At 38.5% G+C, this 25,037-nt stretch overlaps 3 protein-coding genes across 3 annotated transcripts in view; all 3 read left to right on the forward strand.

The window, feature by feature from the left end:
* Window positions 1-23: 23 nt before the first annotated feature.
* On the forward strand, window positions 24-11,791 carry mtcl3a (MTCL family member 3a). The gene is made up of 7 exons (XM_079624917.1): window positions 24-726; window positions 812-979; window positions 4,680-4,934; window positions 7,044-7,502; window positions 7,762-7,841; window positions 7,927-9,439; window positions 11,111-11,791. The coding sequence occupies exons 1-7, from the start codon at window positions 403-405 to the stop codon at window positions 11,303-11,305; spliced, it is 2,994 nt and encodes a 997-aa protein (XP_079481043.1). The 5' UTR covers window positions 24-402; the 3' UTR covers window positions 11,306-11,791.
* A 2,997-nt stretch (window positions 11,792-14,788) lies between these two features.
* On the forward strand, window positions 14,789-20,918 carry echdc1 (enoyl CoA hydratase domain containing 1). The gene is given in 6 exon segments (XM_079626082.1): window positions 14,789-15,161; window positions 16,805-16,947; window positions 17,451-17,503; window positions 19,195-19,275; window positions 20,358-20,659; window positions 20,662-20,918. Coding segments are annotated over 6 exon segments (915 nt in total). The 5' UTR covers window positions 14,789-14,929; the 3' UTR covers window positions 20,766-20,918.
* Window positions 20,919-21,547: 629 nt separating this feature from the next.
* LOC307005117 (uncharacterized protein) overlaps window positions 21,548-25,037 on the forward strand; it is a 69,279-nt gene continuing 65,789 nt past the window's right edge. The window contains exon 1 of the mRNA XM_079624935.1: window positions 21,548-21,896. Coding sequence (XP_079481061.1) covers window positions 21,759-21,896 — 138 coding nt within the window. The 5' untranslated portion in view covers window positions 21,548-21,758. The remainder of the gene's footprint in view (window positions 21,897-25,037) is intronic.

The following is a 25,037-nucleotide window of genomic DNA, read 5'->3' on the forward strand; positions in this document are numbered from 1 at the left end:
TCTTGACTCTTGAGTCTGTCGGTGTCATTTTCAGTCTGAAGCAGAGTACGCTAATGGATAACTTCAATCTGCAGTTCACTAGCTTATTTTATTAAAGCAAAATAATGTAGACTGAGAATTTACAACCTAAAGGATGCAGTTGAGAGGATAGTGTATATACTAGCCTATACTGTTTTCAGTGTGAAATCGACGTGAGAATGACAGGCTGACCTTGTCGTCCTTTATTGACATGGAAGGAAGAAATGCGCCCGGCGCAGAGACACCATGGGCCGCGGAGGAGATGGCACAAGTGGCTGGTTTCGGATAATACAGTGTTTGTGTGTTTTTATGGGGACTGTAACTGCAGTGCAAATAGTTAAAAAAGAGAGAGAGTTGTTATTCGTGTTTAGCTGTGACTGAAAGATGTGGAATGCGTTTGGAAATGGATCAAGCGGGTATGTGAGCAAGGCGCAAGGCTGGGAGTTCGTCCCGTGTTCTCGACTAGAGAGGCCCGGTAAGAAGGTCCCGAGTCCCGCCCGTGTTCGTTCGTTCCCGAGCAACTTTCTGGAGCAGCTTCCACCTGGAGCATCCGATGCGCCTCGCGCACAAACCCCGAGTCACGAGCTGCACAGTCCACACGCACGCCTTAAAAAGAAACTCGAGGACTTAAAAAAGCGCTACGATCACGAGAAAGAGGAGTGGAGGATGGAGAAGGAAATGCTCTTGAGACAAGTTGCTGATATTCAAGTAGCTACACACACAAGCATGCGACACCAGTGGGGTTTGACCAACCAGCAGTGTGCGTTTCTCTTATTCTGCGTTGTGTTTACAGGGTGGAGAAAACAGAAGGATATTGTTGGACCTGAAGTGTGTTTTAGAGGAGGTGCAGTCGGGGGTGAAGCGTGAGGAAAGTAGACGGGGTGAGCTGGAACTGCAGAACATTAAGGATCGATGCGCATGGGAAGTGGAGCGGTCAGAGCTGAAGAGGCGCATTACTCAGGTATGAAACATATAGCAAAAACATATCCACATTTCTGCGACAGGATGTCTATTTCTATAGGTGGGTGTATTTTTTAAAGTATAGACACAAACCGAAAGTGTTGAAAACAGCTATTCAACATTTGCATCGTAGGGTAAAAAAAAAAAAGTTAATTGAACACAGACTATCCAGGCATGTTGCCACACTAGATGGGGTAAGTTGTCACATTGTGAACTTGTTGTTTATTGATGCTGATTTGAGAGAAATAACGTTTTTTTGCCATGTGAAATAGAGCTAGACTTTTCTAAAAATCGAAGATAAAAAATATTTATCTTTTACATTAGAATAATTATGAAGCACTAACCAATTCAGAAAAAAAAAAAGGAAACTGCAAAAATATCAAACCGATTCTGTTGTTTTGGCCAACAGAAACACATTTGTATAATAACATATAAACAGCCAATAAAACACGTGACACTGCTTCTATTGAAAAACAAACAAACATGGTAACCTAAAAATGGCAACAACCAAATTAACTGATTTAAGGCCAAAACATATTATTTAACATCACATACATACCAACAACATTATTTTTTCCGGGTTAAATCGGGTAGTAATAGATTTTAAGGAAACAATTACAGGTTACCACTTTTTAAAGTGTATGAAAAGTTGTACACTAGATATAAGTTGTTGTTTAAAAATGAAGCAAATCTTTATTAGATTATTGTCATATTTATGAAGCACACAGATAATGTCAAAGTTTTTAATTATTTGTGTGTTTTCTAATGGTTGTCGTTGAGCATAGCTCAGAGATTGCATAGGCTTTATGTAACACAAACACGATCAAGTGCAAATATATCCTGTCAACAGCAGCTTTGTGTGCAAGTGGCCACAGAAGACCAGCTCTTTGGCGGATCACATATTTCATCAATTAATGAAAAATAAATTTGTCATGACACAGATGCAAATGTAAGAGATGCAAAGCAAACTGGAAACTAAAAATGATGTCTTGTGCTTAGTTTTCACCCAATGCCTTCATTTCTGTTTATGACATCCTTATAAAGACACTGTCCAGATCGCCTTGTATTTACTATCCATTGTGAGAGATTTCAATCCAGTCTAAGGCTTTATACTTTCTTGTAAGTGTGAGATAGTGACTCAGAGAAACTCCTAGCACAGTCGGCATTGTTGAGACGAAGAGGCGAGGAGCTTTGGATTGTTGTGTGAAGGCGTATCTTGTGACGGACTACACCTCAGGACATACACTAGACTCCAGACTCCATGCGGTGCTCCAACTTAAACATACTGCAAAAATATACAAAAGAATAACCTAATAATGCGTAGTGGTCTTGTACTGATGATTTGAGGTTTTGCATTGTGAAACTTTGGACTCAGGATGTGTCGCCTGACCGCATATGCACTTGTTTAAATTCAGAAAACGATTTGGGTTTAGCCACACCAATCCACCCAAAGTATTGGTTGGTGCAGAGAACAGAATTCAGGGAGGGGTCGAAGTGAACCGTAAAAAAGTTGTTTTCCTTGCAGTCCGCATCCTACCACAGCACATACTTTAGTCCCAGTGGATTTATTCGGTTTACCACTAGGCTTTCACAGCAGGGTATTCGCCAGCATATTTCTGAGCATATTTTTGATGTTTAAAACAGAGATGAGTCGCTCCAGCGCCCCACCCTTAGGAATGTGAGATGCTAAAGGATTGGTCTTGCTGTCTATTAATAGAGAGCTGCTTTTGTGACATTGTTACACAGACACAGACAAAGTGCACTGCAACCACGGTAATTATATTTATTCCTAAAACTAGCAGCACCCTTGCACTGTCAGCTCTGGTTACATGTCACATCAGTGTCTCACATGCCCTCGGCTTGTAAACACATGCGGTTAGTGCACCCAGGAGAACTCATAGGGTTAAGGACAGTGTGCCAGCACATTTTAGTGCTATAGGAGTGCACTGTTTGTGCAAACACTGCTTTGCTCTGGACCGTTGCTATATGAACCATGAATAAGATTCACTTATTTTTGTCTTTGCGGTTACCCTGATGGTGGAGCATGCAGGTTTAGTCCAGTCAAGACTTAAAGGGGTGGTATAATGCCCTTTTAACAAGATGTAAAATAAGTCTCTGATGTCCCCAGAGTGTGTATGTGAAGTTTTAGCTCAAAATACCCCACAGATATTTTTATATAGCATGTTAAAGTTGTCACTTTTTTAGGGTGAGCCAAAACGCACCGTTTTTGTGTATGTCCCTTTAAATGCAAATGAGCTGCTGCTTCCGGCACAGGGGGCGGAGCTACAACAGCTTCTGTCCTTTTACCTCACACACATGCACTGAACATTTCAAAAACTTTTAGCCTTTTATGTTCAAACCGGAGTCAGAAAGATGGAGAGACTCAAGAAGAAGTGACAACATGTAGAAGCAACAGGACATTTCTGAATGGTTAGTTGGTGAATTTATGTAGCTGATGTGTAGTTATCTTCTAGTCATTGATTAGCATATTCTGCCACGATAATCTATAAATCGTGTTCCGGGGGCGGGGTTTATGTACATTTTAGGGTTGGTGATGTCACTAACCCAGGAGGAATGTCGTGTAGTCCCGACCAGCCGTTTGTTGTAGTCCTTAAAAAGCAATGACTTTTTCCGGTCTGATATGTGACGGGGAAAGGGACTAGAGCCATTTCGCCATTAGACGGATTCAAACTCGATTTGCGTCAAAACATTCTGTTACGTGCCTTACCCCTATACTATTACTACTGTTGGTAATCTAGCGTCTTTTGTCATTTTGTCTGGCCCAACCAGATGTCAGTGCGCAGAGTTAGTGTAAATAGCCTCGCCAACAAGGCGGGTTATTTGCACTTAGTGTAAATAGACAATAGTGTAAATGACTTGAGTCTTAGAGCACAGACGAAACGCAATAACGTCGAATTTATGTGCATCTTGACATAATTTTTTTATACAATATCCTAAAATGCGCATAAAAATAGGCGGATGGAAACATAGCTATTGACAATAGACAAGGCACTGACTGACCTATTGGGGAGATGTCCGTTCTGTTAATCAGCCAGTCTGATTTTGTTGGCCGTAGCAGAATAGTGGCATCATCATATGTTCAGAAGACTGTAGTTTGGGGTATGTACGTTTTTTATTGTTCTTGACAAAAGTCTATATGCTTTTTCAAAGTTCAAAAGAACAGCATTTATTTGAAATAGAAGTCTTTTGTCACCATTGATACATTTTAATGCATCCTTGCTGAATAAAGTATTAATTAAAAAAAATCTTACCTTTTGAATAGGAGTGTATAGAAATGTCTAAAACACAACTGACATAATTATGTGTTATACTCATGTAGACTATAGGTCTCGATGACATCAATAGCTTCCATCAGCTGCAGAGTTCAATCAAGCTCTGTGATAAATATGGTTTTAGTGTTTGCCGTCTAGTGCGCTCTCTCCAGGATCATCGGGGGGTCAGCATACCAATGTGGCCTCTCCATTACATGCCAAACTCTCAGCACTAGTCTGAGCTGTTTTTGTCTGTAGGCTTAGGCTGGGCATCCAATAACTCCTTGGTCAGGACACAAGGTCCATTTCATCCTGTTGCCAACTAAACTCCTCATGATTCTTCCTGTTCAAATGTTTTCTTTTCTTTGTGCAACTGTCCCATTTCCTCTTTGGGTGGTCAGCAAATCCCTGCCTCTCTTCCCCCCACAGCTAGAAGCGCGGGGATGTGGCGTGTTGGGGGAGACTGTGAGGAGTAATGAACTAGGGGACTCTCTGAAGCGGGAAAGAGCGGAACAAAAGAGGCTTCTGGCAGACACCCACAGCGCAGCGATGGACCTCCGCTGCAGGCTGGACAGCAGTGAGAAGGGCTGGGTGAGGGAAAGATCGGAGCTGCTGGAACGCTTTGAGGCCGAGAGGAAGGAGTGGGAGAACCAGCTCATGGACATGCAGCGGAAGATTGAGGAGGTGAGTCTGCGGATGTGCGCCACTCCCCACATCTCAGCAGAGAGAGTCATATCTTGTTTCAAATTAAACGATTCCCTAAGCGCTCCTGTTTACTTCCATGCTAAATGAAAGCTCTGCCAGTAAGCCTCGATGGATAATGGTAACACCTAAAATTGGAAGCGATGAAGTCACATTATATAAACCTTGGAATTTCAAGTGACTGCCAAAGGAAGTTTAGCTCAGTTTAGCTCAGGCATTCATCAGACTTAAGCTTAGAGCTCCAAACTAGAGGTGGAGAAAATGCAACAGTGCATTTGGCAGATGCTTCATCCAGAGTGCGTTCAAGCTATGCATCTTATCAGTATGAGCGGTCCTTCAGAATCAAACCCACAACCTAGGTGTTGCAAGTGGTGTCTGTCAAAGTGTAATCCCATAGAGTCTGGCCAAAATTCGTAAATTTGGACCAAGTTTAGTTCAAACACTGATCAAACCACCTATGTGTAATTTGAATAACTCTGAAGACTTTTATTAGCTTGCTCAGGTAGGGATGAGCGATATACCAGTAGACACAATCAACCAGTAGTCAACTAGTGGGTATTTTGGACTATCGTCTCTATCGCAGTTACGCTCATGTGATGTTGCGCTATTGTGCCATCTCGAAAACTTATCGTTGAATGCGTTTTTAAGCTTTGCAGTTTAAAAACAAGTGATTTTAAACCGTTCAAGCTCAATAAGCCGCAAAACAGGACTCATTTTGTTGTATGCGCGCACTGAGAGACTGTTTTTGAGCGCGCACATAAAGCCACTGCAAATACAGCGCATGAGTACTGAACTGTTCTTTTCAGTGCCCTTAACAGGCAAATACACACACTTGTATGTCAAAATGCCAGTCTTTGCAAATATCCTCATAGACAAAATCGTTTGTCTTAAGTGAACGTAAATGGTCGAGAAAGAACGAAAATCACTGTGTTCACTCTTAAAGTGACAACAGCCTAATAAACCTGCTTTGTTCTATTTTTTTTAATAGTGTTTAGAGTTTTTCAGGTATGTCTATTTCATTTGTGTCTTTGTTGTATTTTTTTGTCCTATTGCTTGTAACTATTTTCTTTGTTCCTATTTTATAATTGTTTACTTGTATTCAGTGAGCTTTTTTTTCTTTTCTTTTTTAAAAACTTATATTAGTTAGGCTAGTGTACATTTTTTTGTGATTTTGAAATTGTTGATGAGATTTATGAAATTTCAATAAAAAATTTAAATCGTAAAAACTTTATTTAAAAGATAACCATATCTTGATATGTCATTATTGTGAAATATAATTATTCATATTCTAATGTAAGATTGTGGTCATATCGCCCACCCCTATGCTCAGGTGCCTTTTATTAAGGCTGGAGCTAAACTCTGCAGGGCAATGGCCTTCCATGACTGCATTTGTGGGATCCTGCTCTACTCTAAACCATGACTTAGATTTTTGGTATGTGGTTACATATGCATTTGGCAGACACTTTTATCCAAAGCACCATATTCAAGGTATTTTACCAGTTCATGCATTCTCTGGGAATCAAACCCACAATCTTGGCATTGTGAGCACTATGCTTTACTACAGGAGTGTCCAAACCTGCTCCTGGATGGCCAAAGTTCAGTTCTAAAAGTAGTGAAACTTGCTAATCAAGGTCTACAGAGTAACTTCCAGGCAAGTGTGTTGGAGCTAAACGTAGGAAGGACGTTAGCCCTGCAGGAGCAGGATTGAAGACCGCTTCTCTATTGATATGGTGTGGAATGGTGGGTGGTTAAATCTAGAGCAAGAAGGGGGCAACGGATCTAGAGCAACGTTGGTCCTGGAGGGCCGCTGTCCTGCAGAGTTTAGCTCCAACCCTGAAAAAAAAAACTCACCTGTCTGTAGCCTTATAATCTTGAAGACATTGATTAGCTGTGATTGATTAGGGTTGGAGCTAAACTCTGCAGGAGAGCGGCACTCCAAGACAGACGTTGCCCATCCCTAATGTAGAGGAAAGGGCATGGCTGGGTTTCTTGTGGAGGTCTGGCGTAATCGATTTAAACTGGCAATGGACAAATGTTTGGGTATTAGAAGATGTACCAAGGACTACATTCACTATGTTTTGTCTTTTCCAGTTGTACAGTGAAGTGAAGGCTCACCGTACAGGATGTTCTCCCAGACCTATTACTGATGGACAAAATGCACTAAGGATCAGCTCATGTTCTGTCAGCACTTTGTCGAGTGAAGTAACCTATCCCTCAGATGCCCAGAGCAATGAATATTCTGAGGCTCTAACCAAGCAAAGCAATGCAAGTATCGACTCCCAAACAAGTCAACTCAGTCACATCACCAGTGAATCCAGTGACCAGTGCAGCGATCAAAGCAAACTACTAAATCAGCAAGGTACTGGTGAACAAAAGGCTATAGACACTGCAGAGCTGGAAGAAATCCTGGAAACCTGTTTGAAATTGAAAATGGAGAACAAGTCCTGCTTCGTTGGACAAGATGACCTCCTTAACCCTTTCAAACGATTTCAGAGCATGGAAATAACCTGTGGAAGTGACAAAAAGAAGAACAATACTGCCCTTAATGCGGTGAGACTGTTGTTCATAACCCTCTAATCCTCAATCTAATCACTCAGGGGTTTCAATTACTCGATTGCATTACTTTCATGCTAATCCTCCTGAACTATTCCTTAATAGAAACACAAAACAAATCGTAAATTTACTGTACATTAACTTATATTTAATTGTATTCTATGATAGGATGCTGCCGTGTTTGCAATGTTGTATTGTGTGGTCTGAGGTCTAAGGTTTGCTCTTATTATTCCTCTTATTCATTAACAACTTGTAGGCACTTAAGGAAATTGCCCGTGTGAGTGAAGAACTCTGTAGCTACCAGGATGAAATGAGGAAGCTGCCTGATATTAAGAGGTAAATCTCATTGCACTGCATGCATCACAAATGAATCAGATCTTTGCTTCATAATGACCTCTCTTTGTTTGGTTTCCCTTCTTAGAAGCCGCAGTGAGTCAATGTTTTTTCCAAGAAAGGCTGAGTTGGCGGAGAGGGTAAAGGATAATTTGGAAATGGAGGATACAGTTTTGTACTTGAAAAACATGAGTGAAGACCTTAAATCCCTTGACGAGCAATACTGGATGAACTGGGAAAGTTGTAACATAGAATCACAGCAAAGGGATACGAAGCCACCAGACAACATAAGACAACAAGCGCCACCCGTACCAGTCCGTAGTACATCTTGGTACCTTAGCAGTCCTTCAGCTTCAGAATTAGAGTCCAGTGGTACAGAGCAATTGTGTCAACGGCCAGGAACACACCCGGACAGAAAGTACACCAGCCCCGCAATTGTACGAAAATTTGAGGCGATGCTTCAAGAAAATGAGGGAAAAATCCTGACCGACTCTGGGAATGTATCCTGCAGTGATCCTGTTGATTCCAAGTGCAATATCAGTTGCTGCCAGAGCCGCTGGTCCTGTGATGGAAGTAGATTTGCCAGCAACAACTCATCCAGATATGTACCTGTTAAAAGATGTCTTTCCAACATTGACATTGCTGCTGAAGCCACTGATTGCAGTCTAAACCAAACAGATGCTGTGTGCAAAAACGATGTCAAGAGTGCATCTCATCCCATGAACATGCCTACAGATTCTGTTGCATCAATAGACTTAATTTCGCCATATCCCGGTGCTACAGCTACTCCCAGAAATGAGAGACTTGAGCAGAAAACTGCAGAGTTAAACCGTACACTCTTCCAGGCAGGAATGGGTCTGAGGTGTGATGAGAACATTTCTATGAATGTTTCTACTGATTGTTCTCCAAGTCATTTTCCAGAGGTCATATCTAAGGACACATTTACTGAGAGCCCATCAATGTACGTTGAAGACAATCTAAAGGTTGTGCTCTCGGATCTTGTGCCGAAGGAGGAGGGAAGAAGGAAGGAAGCAAATGACCTTGTCTGTAAGTCTTCATCTCCACAGCAGGAATGTATTCTACAAAAAGACGTTGAAGTTAAACGTTTCCAGGCTGAACACACTACACCAACTTCAGTTAACCAACTTGGCCCAAGTTTTGGAGAAACATGCTTTGAAATTAGCGTAAGTCCACCACAGCTGCAAATTCAGATGGAAAGGTGCAGCAAAGTTGTGGATGTTAGTACAGATCAACATCAAGCAGTCAAAAAATCCGAACAGGCCAAAAGGGACGTGTGTAGCACCAGATCTCGTATTTTAGAAGAAAATCCATGGAAGCCCTCGACACTAGCAGCCTATCCTCGTCCAATGGAGTCTAGGTCCAACTATGGGGCTGTTGAGAGGATTCTCAAATGTTACGAGGATTTGGAGAGATCTCAGGAGCAGAAGCAGTCACAGCCCAGTCCAGGGAAGGAAGAAGACCTCATGGACCTCTTGGAAATGTTGGATATGCAACATGATGAGCCCAGATCCAGTCAGAGACTAACACACACACCGCACCACCAGGTCATAGCCCACAAAGAGACACATGTAACAGTGCAGGTCAGTACTGCACACACTCCCACACATAGACACACACCATTCAAACCACAAAAGCACACACTTTCACCCGAGCTCCACACATTCAAACACATGGTAAATAACTCAGCCGGAGAAGTGTATGAGGTGCAAGTGTAGATGACTATAGTGTATTAAGTAGTAGTTTTTCAAGGAAAGAAGTCACTTTGTTCCATATTTAAATGCATTTAGGTCTGAAAGCCTGTTGTGAATATAGACACGGTTAAAGAGGTTTTAAGGGTTTAGCACCTGCAACAACTTCAGCCATAGCATACAGAAAGAAAAAAAAAATAGATGCAGTATTAAACATTTTATACCATGGTCTGAATAATTGATTCTGATTGGCTGGAAGGTGTGCAATAAAAAACGTTTAATGCACAGGTAAGTTCCAAGTCAGTTTAATCACTTCTCTATATTAAAGGTCAAATATTGCGCTGCAATAACAGCTTTAAGTTGTCATTGCTGGCAAATAACCATGGTATAATCGGGATAATCCACAGGCGGTTCTTTGCTTCCACGTCGTGCATTAAAATTGTTTAATGCACAGCTAGCCGTGGATTATCCCTTACTTATTTCTGACATCAACTAAGGTTAATAGGTGGTTTCTTTGGGTGCTGTACAGTGATACACACAGTAGCCTAATTGGTAAATCTGTTTGATCAGAATATGTTTTCATCAATAAATAACAGTAAATATATTAGACATTGCTTAGAAAAATTCCCTCTAAATCTACAGCTTAAAGTCTTTTCTCATGTCTGGAAATAGTCTATTCAGAATTTATTGTTAAAATACCTCATTCCCACAAAACCATCTAAGCAGCACAATTAAAATTCCTTAAGCTGAATTTCTGTCAGAAAATATATTGGCAGATTGCTCAAAGCGAGAAGCCCAGAAGCTTCTTATTGTTGAAATCGTGCATTTGCTTCAAGGCTTTAAGTGGAAAGAATTAGTGGCACCAAGTTTAATTTACATCTTTCATGTCTAGCTCTTTAGACAACCTCAATTAACTGTTTTTATAGGAGGCAAAGGTATGTGGTGCAATTACAGAAACATGAACCATGGCCAGTATTCCTCTGCACAGACCGCTTTTGCACATTACACAGAATTGCTGGAAATGATTGTCAGATTATGACCCAGAAAGCATCAGAGAGATTTAATCAGTTCTTTTAATTTCAAGTTAGTTCTAAAATGGAGAACATGCTGGAAACAAGGGTTAAGCCATTTCCTTGAAATGCAATGGCATCGAAAGAAAAATACTACCGGTAATGATATTTTGTGTAAAAATTCTGTATAAAAATTAGCACTCCCTCCCTTTAGTTTAGTTACTTTAGTTACATTACTGTAATGTAATGTAATTATGAAAAGTATCCTGTCTGGACACATTTGTAAGTAAAATCGGTTGAAATTTATCAGTATACTTTACAATTTGAATATAATAAATTAATGGAGAACATTTTCAATTAGGCTCCTTTTTTATTTATGCAAACAAAGCATAATTTATTTTAGGGAGAAACATGACCTGGGCATCTCCTGACAGATCTCGTGAGATTCATTCACAAATGTTCTGTACATGCAAGCGCACAGAGTAGGTGAGTGTGCTGTTGACAGGAATATTTAAATCCGATGATATTTCATAAAAAATATTTGTCTCAACAGCAAGGCAAAGAGTCCTCTGTAACTATCAAGAAGAGCTTTTCACGACCCGTGTGTCCTGCAAAGAGGCGTTTGCCCTCTCGTTGGGCTAGCCGCTCGCCCGTCTCGTCTGCACCGTCTCCCTCACCCCCACCCACAGTCTTCACCCAGAGACAAACACTCACCTACCCCACCTTTCACACAGAGACCGTGATCTAAATACAGCCCGATGCCTGTGTAAATAAACACTGTGACTTTAAATGTTGTGTACATTTCTGTAACCATGAAATCTAACTGCCTTTTTCATTCTTTTGTTTACATTTTATTTCTACCAGTGTGACTTAAAAGTTCACAAATTATGTTTTCTGTTTTTATAAACCAGTTTCATATTTTATAGCTGCCAATGTAGACCTGTTTTTTTGTCTATGCTTCACATGTGGCCTCGTGTGTGTGTGTGTGTGTGAGGTCTGATGTGTGATTGATAATATCAAAGCCTGTTTCACATCAAATCCTTTGTATACCTTTACCGACCTTAACCAAAATGACTCGTTATTATAGAAACAAATGAATTCTACACTTAATTTACGTGCTAATCTGATGTGAGACATATCATTTAGACAATGCCTTTGCAGTTCTTTTTCTTAATTAATATACCAAGTGTATTGAGCATTTATACAAATAAATAAAATATTGACACTCATTCCTAGATGTTGATGTGTTTTATTCATTACACATTTAGTCTCGCCTGGAGCCACGGCAAACATGGCCATACAAAGTAAAAATTGAGGTTTCTTTTTTGCATCAAATTAATTAAATTAAATGCGTAGTTGACCCCAAAAAAATGAAAATTCTGTAATTTACTCACCCTCATGTCGTTCCGAACCCATGTGACTTTCATTCATCTTCAGAACACAAATGAAAATCTGAGATTTCATTATTGAAAATATGAACTAAACCACTCACTTCATTTGGATTTGTTTTACGATCTCTTTATGAATTTTTTGAAGTGTCAAAGTGGTACACTACAGTTGTGTAGCTGTCAATGTATGGACAGAAATCTCTCAGATTTCATCAAAAAGATCTTCATTTGTGTTCCGAAGATGAACTAAAGTCTTACGGGTTTGGAACGACATGAAGGTTAAAGTAAATGATGATATAATTTTTTATTTTTGGGTGAACCAACCCTTTAAAAGCCTTGCTTGAACCAATTGTCATTCAGCCTGGAAGTATTTTGATCCTGAGCAAAGCGAAGTCTGTTTGAAATGGACAGTGAACATTTTCCTTTCTCTCCATGTTCTGAAATACCGTGAAAAAACACAGCAAGACAAAACTGTAAAACATCTATGATTTTGTAAATAAAAGCAGAAGACAGTGTTTGATTAAAGGTGCAGACACTAGCCACAAGTTTATATATTCAACGAGGATTAAACCCGTTTTACTCCTTAATCTTTTCCCACAACCATAAGGGCCCAATACGCCCCTAAAAATGTTCCTTTGAATACAATGTCTGAAGTACAGTTCATTTTACACATTGAATTCGCATCCCTCACATCCCTGGATCCAAAAATCTATTCTAGTCAACCATTTTATCTTCGTGCTAGACATTTAGTCTCCAACCTTGCTCTTTTGAGTCGCTGACAGAATTAAGTCAGGAAAAAATGTTTTTGCAGCTGCAGTATCCTGTCAGAAAACCTTAGCCAACGTGCCGGGACAAAGATCGCAAATCACCTCATCCTTGTCCACATTTATTCCACTTCACTCAAACATCTTTCCCATCAGGAAGCCAGGAGCCCCACATAGGCATCTCCGACTGGAAGATGAAGCATCTGTCAACCTCTCACTTCTGAAATTTGATGACACTTGACTGTCATAAGGCTCCATTTGCACTCCAAGAGTACTAACACTCTTAGAAAAAAAGGTTCAATGGGGTTGCTTTAATATTTAACGGGTCATTTCAGTTTATTTCTAGAGATAAAGTATGTTTATGAGCTGTTTAATACAGAAATTGCCATGACAGGAACCCCTGAAGGGTTATAGCTATGAAGCACCATAGAAATAGAACCTGACTAGACATTATTTTAATATAATTGTGGTTGCATCATGTACATACCTTGCCAGGCTGCATGGTTTCATGTTAGAGAGGTTCCTCAAAAAATCAAATAAATAAATTACATTCTGCGGCTTAGTGTAACTTGTGTGGACTGGGGACAATCTGTGGAGAGGCCTATCCTTTTAAACAGAACACTAGCTTTAAAAAAATATGTAAGGATAAAACGAAGTGATAAATAATGCAGTAGTCTACCTATCTCTGTTGCTACGCTGTCCTCCTCAGACGAACTTCTATTCGCGAGCGTCTGTTTGGCGCCAGATAAAAATACGCGCGCAGACGCCTGTCTGTCCCGCTGTGACGGGGTAACATAAAACCCTAAAGACCTATAAATATTAACTAATAAATAATTAAAACTGCATCGCAGTCTTTTCCTTAATAACCGGTAGCCTACTGTCAACCAGGCAGTAGAACTGCACAGAATGAGATAACCGTTACATTAATGATAAACATAGGCCTACAACAGTTTTCCGATTAAATTTTCTTTTTTTAAGTGATGTTGTGAACGTTAGAATCAGGTATAAAAGGTCAGACAAGGTTAACGGTGTCCCCACGTGCTATGCAATCATATGATGCGTTAAGTCATGTGGTAAAGATCGTATTTACGAGTTGAAAGCACATGAACCCCACCACAATGTCGTAAATACGAGTGGGAACTGGGAAGCTCGGGAATTTCTGCGTCGTTAGGGGAGTTGGGGGCGTGTCACTGACAGTACTACCAGCAGGCTAGCCTACTTACAAATATTGATATTGCAGTGATATTGTCAGGCTTTCTTTTTGCAGCTAATAGTTTATTGCCTACACAAAATATGATAGCATTATGTTACAATAAAGAACAGTGGCTTAAAATATTCATTAAAAACATAAAAATCAAAACACACCTGATGCACATTCCTTGCTCTTCGTTTCTTCATGTTCTAGTAGTAGAGTTTAATATCCTTGCTGTATTTTTATGTAATTAATTCAGAGAAAGTAGCTACACCACCATCTAACGAAAGTGACTTGAACGCACCGTCAACACGACTTCCCACCTCGTAAATACACCTGGGAAAGTTCGTATTTACGAGGTGGGAAGTAGTGTTTACGCAGGTGCGTTCAAGTCACTTTCGTCGGAGTAAGATGATTTAATTTTTTGGGTGAAATATCTCTTTAAAGACCTAATGATAGCGTACATTCATCATAACATAAACATTCACCGCGCTATCTTAGTCAGGTCTGATTGAAGTAAGTGAGGCGATTTCTTTTGAGGCAGGAGGGGGGAAAAGCTGAGGTCCTGACATTTAATTTACACCAGCAGGGTTGATGTTCAGTTCATGCATTCACTGCAGCGCTACAGTGTGTGTGTGTGTGTGTGTGTGTGTGTGTGTGTGTGTTGGGGAACAGCTCCCCCCTCTGGACAAATGCAGCATCGCATAGAAAGTGTAACTTATTTGGATAAATCTGACATCTCTGGTGGGTATTTTTTTTTACAGTCTATGGTACTATTTAGTCTGCTTTTATTTCTTTGTAATTTTTTCTCAACACTTTTGAGAGCATATATGCGTTATTCAGAATTTAATTGTAAAATGCGGTGTAGGCCTATATAAAAGCGGAAAGTTTACATTCATTATTTGTTTCTTTCAGGACCGTTTTTAAAGTTACTCCTACGGCTCGAAACCATAACAGGTCAAGTACTTTTAAAACACTGGAAAATGAATGCATTAAAAATTTAACAATATAGACGCGACATAATCATAATGAGTGTGTGCGGCGCTGCTCGGTGCCGGTGGACCCAGACCCGCAGTGCTGTGAGTCTCCTTCAGCAGAACCGAACCGTCCGCAGACACTCGACTGGAGCTCCTGAGAGTAACGTTATCAGGGAGAAGCTGCAGGCTTTCCCGGGAGGATCCATCGATCTCCAGAAGCGACAGGAGTCCGGCATCGCGGTGCTCACTGTCAATAACCCAGCGCGCATGAACGCCTTCTCAGGTGAGTTAAGTTACTCGTGTGTTTACCCCACTGTCCCCACACATTTATGGACAAGTTTGAGGACAGTTTATGGTGGAAATGAAACTTTTGGAATAAAATAGCAGAACCCGTTGACTTGCTAAGAATTTTAATACATAATAGGTCAAATATTATTTATCAAATAATAGAATTGTCCACTTTATGTACTGACATTTAAATAAAAAAATACATATCAGTTTTTACATTGTACTAATTTTTAATAAACATCTGTATAATTACACTGTTGACCCTTCCCTTAACCCAACCATTAAACCCACACCCATAGACATCATAATATCTATGCTATGCCACCACCAACCAAAACTGATCCTGAGGGCCGGATTAACCATTAGGGCAACTGGGCAATTGCCCAGGGGCCCAGGACATCTGGGGCCCTGGGCACCGTCAAATATTATGACTAAAATGTCTCCACGATCTGCTTTTGAAGAAATATCGTAGGATCGTGCATTCTATCAGTTTGCAGTTCTGGCGCCTCCGTCTCAACATACTGTACAGCGCGACGTATATTCACATGAAATGCAGAGGAACGGGACTTTGTAGTTCATAAAAACCTTACCCGTTTCCCCCCTCAAGTGATTTGCAATACAACATCAATACATTGTACATAACATTTTTTATGCAACTTGGTACATAGTAAAGACACCTGATATAAAGTGTGATGATAGCATTATATACAAATAGTATTTTGTTGACGTTTTGCATAATTTGACAAAATTAGTGTTTGATTGGAAATGATGCACAATAAAAATACTTTGTCCTTATATTATATTTGCTTTGATTTTTGTATTTATTTTTTAAACTTACAGTTTCCTTGCAAAACATGAAAAAAAAGAAAAAAAAACTTAACAGAATAGGTTTGAAATTTGGTTTATGTCTCATTTTTGTTGTGAAATTGTGAGATGATAATACTTCTTAACATTTAGTCATTCATGTTTTTGTTTTCTGAACATTCATATTTTAAGAATGATTGGCTGGTTCTGAGACAAAAGTTAAAGTCTGCATGAAAGAGAAGTTATGATAGTCTTTTCTTTCCTATTGTGAAACACTCACAAAATAAATATATATATATTTTTTTTTTTAATTTAAAGAAATCTTTAACAAATGAAATCAAATACAGTTTTAGTTAGTTTTATAAGATAGGTTTTAAAAAAAGATTGATCTTGTCCGTGGGGAAGTGATTTGATGGTTGTGGATTGCTATTGGTGGATCTCATGTGAGTGACAGGTTGCCCCGCCCTCGTCATCAGAGAAGAGAAGAGATGTCACTGCAAGAGGGAGGGGAAGTTATTTTGATTTAAAGATTATGAAGAACATAATAAAAAAATAATAATGATGTACACGGATAAATCATTTAGAATAAATACTGCAATATAAAAAAAATAAAAAAAAGGATTTGTCAACTCAATTTTTTATTTCATTGTGACTTTAAGATTGACAGTCTGGGACAAGAGTCAAACAATACAATCTTTACACACAGTAAATACTTCTAAAATGTATGGCAAATAAATGATGTTAGCATGTTTAAAAAAGCAGGTTTAATGTGACCTTGTATCAAAAAGGACATTGAAATGAGTTTGAAGGATTTGGTTATGTGTTGTCCCGCAGGCTGCATGATGCTTGAGCTGGAGCAGCGAGTGTGTGAACTGGAGACCTGGACAGAAGGGAAAGCTGTCATTGTGAAGGGCGCTGCTGGAAACTTCTGCTCCGGATCTGATCTCAATGCAGTCCGAGCGATCGCAAACCCACAGGTGAGAAGAGTTGATCAGTATCATACTGTCATTATACACTGCCTGGCCAAAAACAAAGTCGCTGTTTGGATTTAAATAGGCAAATACGTAAGAGTCCATGATTGGATCATTATTGCAGTGATTGTTATGTTTCTAGCTTGTTATATGGTTGGCAACAGTTCTTCTAACCCTAACCGATGGAGTGTGTAGCTTTTCATTTCTTAAACCACCATGTAGGAAGACACATCATGGCCATATTCCAGGATGACAAAGTCCAGATTCATCAGGATCAAACTGAAAGAATGGTTGTGAGGAGCATGAAGAATCATTTTCACACATGAATCGTCTCTCTGAGTCCAGACCTTATTTTTTAGAAATGCCTTTAAGGATTTGCCTATTTAAATCCAAACGGCGACTCTGGGAAGATATTGTAACTTTCAGAACTAAAAACGTCTCATTGAAAAAAACATCTGCAAAACAAAACAGTTGATTACAGTTGATGTAATGTTTGCTGTGTTTTTCAGGATGGCATGAGGATGTGTGAGTTCATGCAGAACACTCTAACACGACTGCTCAGGTTAGTCAAGGCACCAGGGGCACGGCTGGAAATATAGTTTGTGAACTAAATTTGAAGAAAGTAGAGGATCTCCTGTCCTTCTTTTTGGAAGCATGCGTGTCTATGCAAGGCGTTGTTATAATGTTACTGTGTTATCATCATAAAAATAAATAAAGATGTCATAGCTTTTTGCAGTTTGATCAAAAGATGGCATGTTAAAAACTGTGGCTGTAATTACTCCCATTACTACGGTGGCTGAGAGAGCTCAAATCGCTGCAACTGAAGAAAACGCATGCAAATAGAAAAACACCCGCAAATTAAGAAAACATCTTCATCAGTTTTACAACACGTGTGCTCCAAATACTCACAACACAACCAAATATAGATTCAAATTTCACACTTTACTACTCAGCGCAGCATATATTTAATACTACCGGCCCAAGGTTTGGAATAATTATGATTTTTTAAAACGTTTTTGAAAAAAGTATATTCTGCTCACCAAGGTTACATTTTTTGATAAAAGATACAGTAAAACCAGTATTATTGTGAAATATTATTACTCAAATAGAAAGATTTTTCTTATGTAAATGTATTGTAAAATGTTATTTACTCCTGTGATCAAAGCTGAATTCTCAGCATCATTACTCCAGTCTTCAGGGTCACATGATCCTTCAGGAATCAGTATAATATGATGTTTCGATGGTCAAGAAACATTTCTGATTATTATCAATGTTGAAAACAGCTGTGCTGCTTCATATGTTTGTGAAAAAAATGATACACTACCATTCAAGAGTTTGGGGTAAAAAAAAGTAATCATTAAACAAATCAAAAGTGACAGTAAAACATTTATAATGTGATAAAAAAACGTATATTTTAAATAGGGCTGTCAACAGATTAATCGCGATTAATCGCATCCAAAATAAAAGTTTGTGTTTACATAATATATGTGTGTATACTGTGTATAATTATTTATATATATAAAAACACACACAATCATGTATATATTTAAGAAAAATTGGTTATATTTATATATAAAATATATATATATAATATAAATTATATAAATGTATATACAGTATATAAATGCAATTATTCCTTACATATATATATATGAATGTGTGTGTATTTATACATAATAATTCTACACAGTACACACTCATATATTATGTAAACACAAACTTTTATTTTGGATGTGATTAATCACGATTAATCTTTTGACAGCCCTAATTTTAAATCAAATCTGTTCTTTTGAACTTTCTATTCATCAAAGAATCCTGAAAAAAGTATCAGTTTCCACAAAAATGTAAAGCAGCAAGAACAAAGTTGACAAATATTGATAATAATAAGAGGCATTGATAATAATTGAGGACCAAATCAGTATATTTGAATATAAATGCAGTTTTCCTGCATCAGCGTTTACCGCCAGAGTTTTGGCACAATCCCAGAAGTGCATAATGGGTTTTCAAATTGGTCGTACATTTGTTTTGCAGTGCATTAGTGGATTGAAAAAGTGCATTCAATCATTTCTATATGGTTTTGGTACTCCACTTCAAATAGTGCATGAAATAAGGGCATAGAGGGCATTTTTGGACACAGTCTGTTATGCCTAGAATATGTCCATATCATTTGAAAACTGTGCAGATCCATGTCTCTTACCCAGCATTACTTCTGCCGTGTGGTGTGTCCGAGCTAAACTGTGTTGTCTCAGGCAGGCTGCCGCTCATCTCCATGGCCCTGGTGGAGGGAAGAGCGCTGGGCGGGGGGGCAGAACTCACCACCGCATGTGACTTCAGGTACACACGTGTTTCATTGCTTACACGGGTCATATTATTTTATTTACTTACTCATTTATTCAAAGTGACTCAAAGTTTATTCAAAGAAAAAAAGATGTTCTAAATGAGTGTTTTTTTTATTTCACTGAAATGAATGCACATACTATATTGTAGTTTAATTATATTTTTAATTTAATATTTTGCATTTTTAGTACTCCTTTTATGGTACTAAATTATATTTATGCAATAGTTATAAACATTTTTTTCACTTTTTGAGCACAGACCTGAAAATTAGTCATAAATATTGAATGCTTTGGAGCACTGATTCAAGTTTGGACTCTTTTTTTTAAAGACAACACGTGGCAGATTATTAAAGTTTCAAGAAGTGAATTTGAAATGAGTTCTACAATTTTATGTTTATTGTTATGAAAAATGCTCAAAAATACTCTTTTCAATGTTTATATAAAATATATTTTCCAAATAATGTTTGAGTAAAACATGAAGGTATGAAGGTATTAATCGGTATGAAAATCAAAGCCATAAATCTAAATAAGTTTGTGTTCCAAATTTGAGGTTGACATTTCAAATAAATGATTTTGTTTGTGCGCAGTACCAAAAGTTCCCACTAGATGAAATTCGATTCCCATTCATTTCCAATGTGCTCATTTTTGACTGCAAACAATACATGTGTGACTATTTTTTCAGGACCATTTAACTTTTTCGAATCATGTCCATGATTTGTGTGTGTGTGTGTTCAACAGAAAGTGCCAAAACCTTTACCAAGTTTATACCATTCAAATTAAGTAAAAAATGATCTCCTGTGCTCTGCCTTCTTCAGGACGTCCCACAGGCTTTCTATAGGATTCAGCTCTGGGTCGATTAAAACATTCATCTTTCTTTGCTAAAGCCGTTCTTTTGTGTTTTAGAGTGTCATGCTGAAAGGTGAAAAGTGTCTTCTTCTTTTTTTATAGCTTTCTAGCTTGATCTTTTTGGACCGTAGTGAGAGATTTGTATTCTGAAAGTTACAGTATGTTTTTATTAAGCAATTTCACCTTTAATATATTTTCGGAATAGAACGTCACCATTTCCATTTTCATTTCCAGGTTGATGACGTCCGATGGTGTAATCCAGTTTGTCCATAAGCATATGGGTTTGGTCCCTGGATGGGGAGGAGCTGCGAGACTAGTCGGTATCGTTGGCAGCCAGAACGCCCTGAAGCTGCTGAGCGGGGCAGTAAAGCTGGACCCAGACTGTGGGAGACAGATGGGACTGGTGGATGAGGTGCTCCACTGCTCTTCTGGAGAGGCAGAGACACTCGCACACGCTGAGCAGTGGCTGGGGCCGTTCATCAAGGGTCCGGCTCCAGTGATCCAGGCGATCAAGAAGGTCGTCGTCTCAGGAAGAGAGCTTCCCTGGAACAAGCCCTTAAGACTGAGAGGAATGTGTTTGGGACAGTATGGGGCGGTCCCGCCAATCTACAGGCTCTGGCTTTGAAACCGAAACATAAGTGATTGTAATCGTGACATTAAAACTGTTGCACGAATTCTTGAAGCACTTTTCATATCACATCATAAAATAGAATCGAAAAAGTTCCTGGATTGTTTTGCAGAGTTCATGTCAACTTGCACATGCACACATTAGTAAATAAATATCATATTTCTTAATGTTTTGAAGTTTAAGGTTTTGTGATTTCTTGTGTACTTTTTGTTAAGCAATTGGAAGTATTTATGCACATTCAACCAGTCATCTATCTATCTATCTATCTATCTATCTATCTATCTATCTATCTATCTATCTATCTATCTATCTATCTATCTATCTATCTATCTATCTATCTATCTATCTATCTATCTATCTATCTATCTATCTATCTATCTGTCTGTCTGTCTGTCTGTCTGTCCATCGGATTTATCTATCCATCCATCGGATCTATCTATCTTATTTCTATCTATCTATCTATCTATCTATCTATCTATCTATCTATCTATCTATCTATCTATCTATCTATCTATCTATCTATCTATCTATCTATCTATCTATGTCTGTCTGTCTGGTGACCTAGTCATGTCTGAGTAGATGAAAATGAACAGATGCATGTTGTAAAAAACTAAGCATATTGCATTACTGATCAATTACTCAGACACCTAATTTACTGACGGGCCTATTTAATGCTTGAATCACATTATTTGGTTTACTTAAACTTACCTCAGAGTTCACACACCTGCATGTCTCTTTAATTTAACCATTTGTCGTGTTAAGCCTCGGTCAGATCTGGACACTGTACAGTCCTTCAGTGTGTGTGAAGTAGATTATCACCATAAAGACACTGACCGCTATCGTTTATTCATCTTTATGGCAGCGCTTTTGGCGCAATGGGTCACTGTTTTACACGGGTTAATCATTGATCGCTGACGTTACAGCGCGTGCTGTGTGTGTGTGTGTGTGTGTGTGTGTGTGTGTGAGTGTGGACACTGCAGTTTCTGCATCTCAGCTCTTCTGCCTGCATGCGCCAGTCTGACCGCACCGCGAGGCTTTATTATCCCCACGCGAGGATTTCAGAGCGAATTCAGCGCGAAGTGAGGCGTGTGTCCCGTGAATGCTTCTCTGACAGGACCGTCCGAGAGCTGCCAGCCGCACACACGGTAAATTACCAGAGACATGTCTTTATTAACATTTCGTTAATGCCATATTTTGAGGGAGACTGCGTGCACTGCAGGTTTGAAGATGTTCTTAATGGACAGATGTTCGGTCTGGTGTGTTTTGCAGTGTTTTATTCAGGTGGTGGTGTCTTCAACGCTACTGTACGCCCATATAATCAGAGATAATCGAAAAGTTATTAACTGCTCGAATTATAACTTGCTAAATTGTAATCGTTCAGCCTTGTGCATGTAAAGTCATGAAGTAAATGCATGAAGATATAGGCTACGAGTGTTTCATTTTAAATATAATTTCTGAAGTGTCTGTGTAGCTATTCATAGTGCGGATGATTTCACTTCTCACCTGTCAAAGGCATAATGTGTATTCTCAAATGGTTTTATTGTCATTTATTATTATGATGTGATACACCCTTGTTGCCCTCATGCATCAGCACATCTGCAGATATGCGATTTTGTGTTATTTGGACCTTATAACACTTTTCACACTCCCTTTTGCTTGTGTTTGTCCACTAACAGTGTCCATCAGTACTTGCACCACAGGACAAATGTACAGTATTTGTGTACCGTCATGAGTATATAAAAGTAATCACTATTCATTCTGGGGTGGAAATAATGATAGTGGAAATGGCAATGTAAACATTTTCAGAATTCTTGCTAAGGCTAACTTCATAGCTTGCATTTTCTGTATACTAGGCTACTTAAACATAATTAAACAATATTGAAATATCACAATTCTGCATAATTTGACTAAATTAGGCTATAGCTAGATTACAGAACTGTTGTGTATTTAATAAACAAGTACACTAACAAGATAAAATGGGGCAAAATGATGCCACAACCAAAAATGATGATGGAATTTCATAGCAAACAGCTTTTTCCATTTTTTAGTGTAGGCTACTATCAACCATACAGATTTGCTTTGCATTGCATTGCAATACAATATCAATGATTTAAAAACGGAATAAAAGTATCTGAATACATCAACCACTGAAAATAATATTATGCCTAATGCAATTCTATAGAAATGCTCCTTAAATCCATAAAGTTTGAGCCTGAATCCATCTCATGTTGACTAAGAGGTGGATCAGTACTTCTGTCACTCTCTATCAAGTGTACTGTACAGTGCGTCATGCATCACTGTGCTACTGTATCTGCTGAGCACAGATGATGGAACTGTCATAACAGAGATTATAAGACATTTGATGACTCAGTCAAAATCCATCCAATGGGTAACTAGTAGGAAAAGTGTTCATGCTCTATATCAGATATCTGTGCATCTGCGATGTAGGGCCTACCTTACGGTATCTATAATTAGTAAGAACTATCTTTACACCATAGCTATCGTTTTCACGTTGACCGTGGTCCAGTATGTAAATACTTGAAGGGTTAAGTGTTGGGGAAAGTTACTTTTAAAAGTAATGCATTACAATATAGTGTTACTTGGATACCTTTTATAGAAAGTAATGCATATTATTATTTTTTCACCTGGGCTGGGCTGGGCTGGCTTGTTTGTTTTTTTAATTATAAAAAAAACGAAAGTTTTATTTTTGGCAAATGTAGCGGCCCAAAAGTGAAATGAATAAGCCTCAGGATGAAGGAAATAGAGAGTGTCGCTCAAACAAACCTTTCAGCGGTTCTGCCATTCAGGATTGTAAAAGAAAATAGGACACAGGAGAAGAAAGATCAACACTCTTATTTAAACAATAAAAAAATGAAACACAAATGTGATGGTAACTAAAGTCATTTTTGCTTATTAGTATGGTTGAAATGTATCATTGAAGGTTTGCCGCAAAGACATTGGTTAATAAAGTGACATTAAATGCATAAAGTATATTTGTATAATTTACATTTAATTATTGCAGGTTTGCGTTATATTCTGAGTTTGCATTTCATTGATTTTTGTTCTTCTTGAGAAATCTGTTCTAATTCTGTTTCTGTGCAAGTGAGATGAATAAACACTCACATTTAGGCTCTGTTTACTCCTGGTTTTAAGATGCGTTTCGGTCGATCGTATCACAAGTAGACGAGAGAGACACATACTCGTTTACTTTAATCCGTCTCTTTTGTCCACTTTCAAACACTTCTGTCCTGATTTCTTCGAGGGGAGGGTCTATGGGCGGGTAAACTTATTTTTTCAGACTTTTAGATCTAATGGACAAAATAAGCTTGTGCAATTTACATATGAATGCGCCCGGAGACGACATAAAAAACATACGAGAAGCAGCATCTTTCGTTCCTGCTCTGACAGCCGCAAGACCAGCCGAACGCTGTGAGTGTGTGTTAGAAATCAGGAATGGTGAGAGAACATTGTGCTTGGTACGTTTTTTCGTCTTCAAACCAAACTTGGGTCTCCAGCCGACGGTTTAAATCCTGTTTGGCTAGCGCGCTTCCGATAATGTTCATTAGACGGAGAGTAGGCGGTCTTTTGTGGCTGTTCGACCACATGAGCGTTTACTCTACCAAAGCAATCCGGTCTAATGTGTTTTCGACTACCTCTGGAAGTGGTTGAAAGTGGACAAGCTCAAAACGGCGTCCACTTGTGATCCGATCGACCAAAACGCATCTTAATATCAAGTAGGGCTGTAACGATTAATCGCGATTAATCGAAATCCAAAAATAAAAGTTTGTGTTTACATAGTATATGTGTGTGTATTGTGTATAATTATTTTGTATATATAAATACACACACATGCATGTATATATTTGAGAATTATTTGCATTTATATACTGCATATATATTTTTATATGATTTATATTATATATAAATAGAACTATTTTATATATAAATAACACATTTTTATTAAATATATACATGCATGTGTGTGTATTTATATATACAAAATAATTATACACAATACACACACATATACTATGTAAACACAAACTTTTATTTTGGATTTCGATTAATCGCGATTAATCGTTACAGCCCTAATATCAAGTGTAAAAAGTGTACTAAAAACTGAAAAGTTTTTCCTTCGCATTTTTCACGTACAGACAACAACATTGTCAAAACGATCCTGCGTACACATCTGTGAAAACGACAAAAAATGCTGTGTTATACTGCCGGGCCAGTAGATGGCGACGTCACCGTTTTCACAAATTCGTGTGAATGAAAGGCCAAAATGC

This window comes from Phoxinus phoxinus, assembly GCF_949152265.1.
Source record: "Phoxinus phoxinus genome assembly, chromosome: 10".
Taxonomy (NCBI): domain Eukaryota; kingdom Metazoa; phylum Chordata; class Actinopteri; order Cypriniformes; family Leuciscidae; genus Phoxinus; species Phoxinus phoxinus.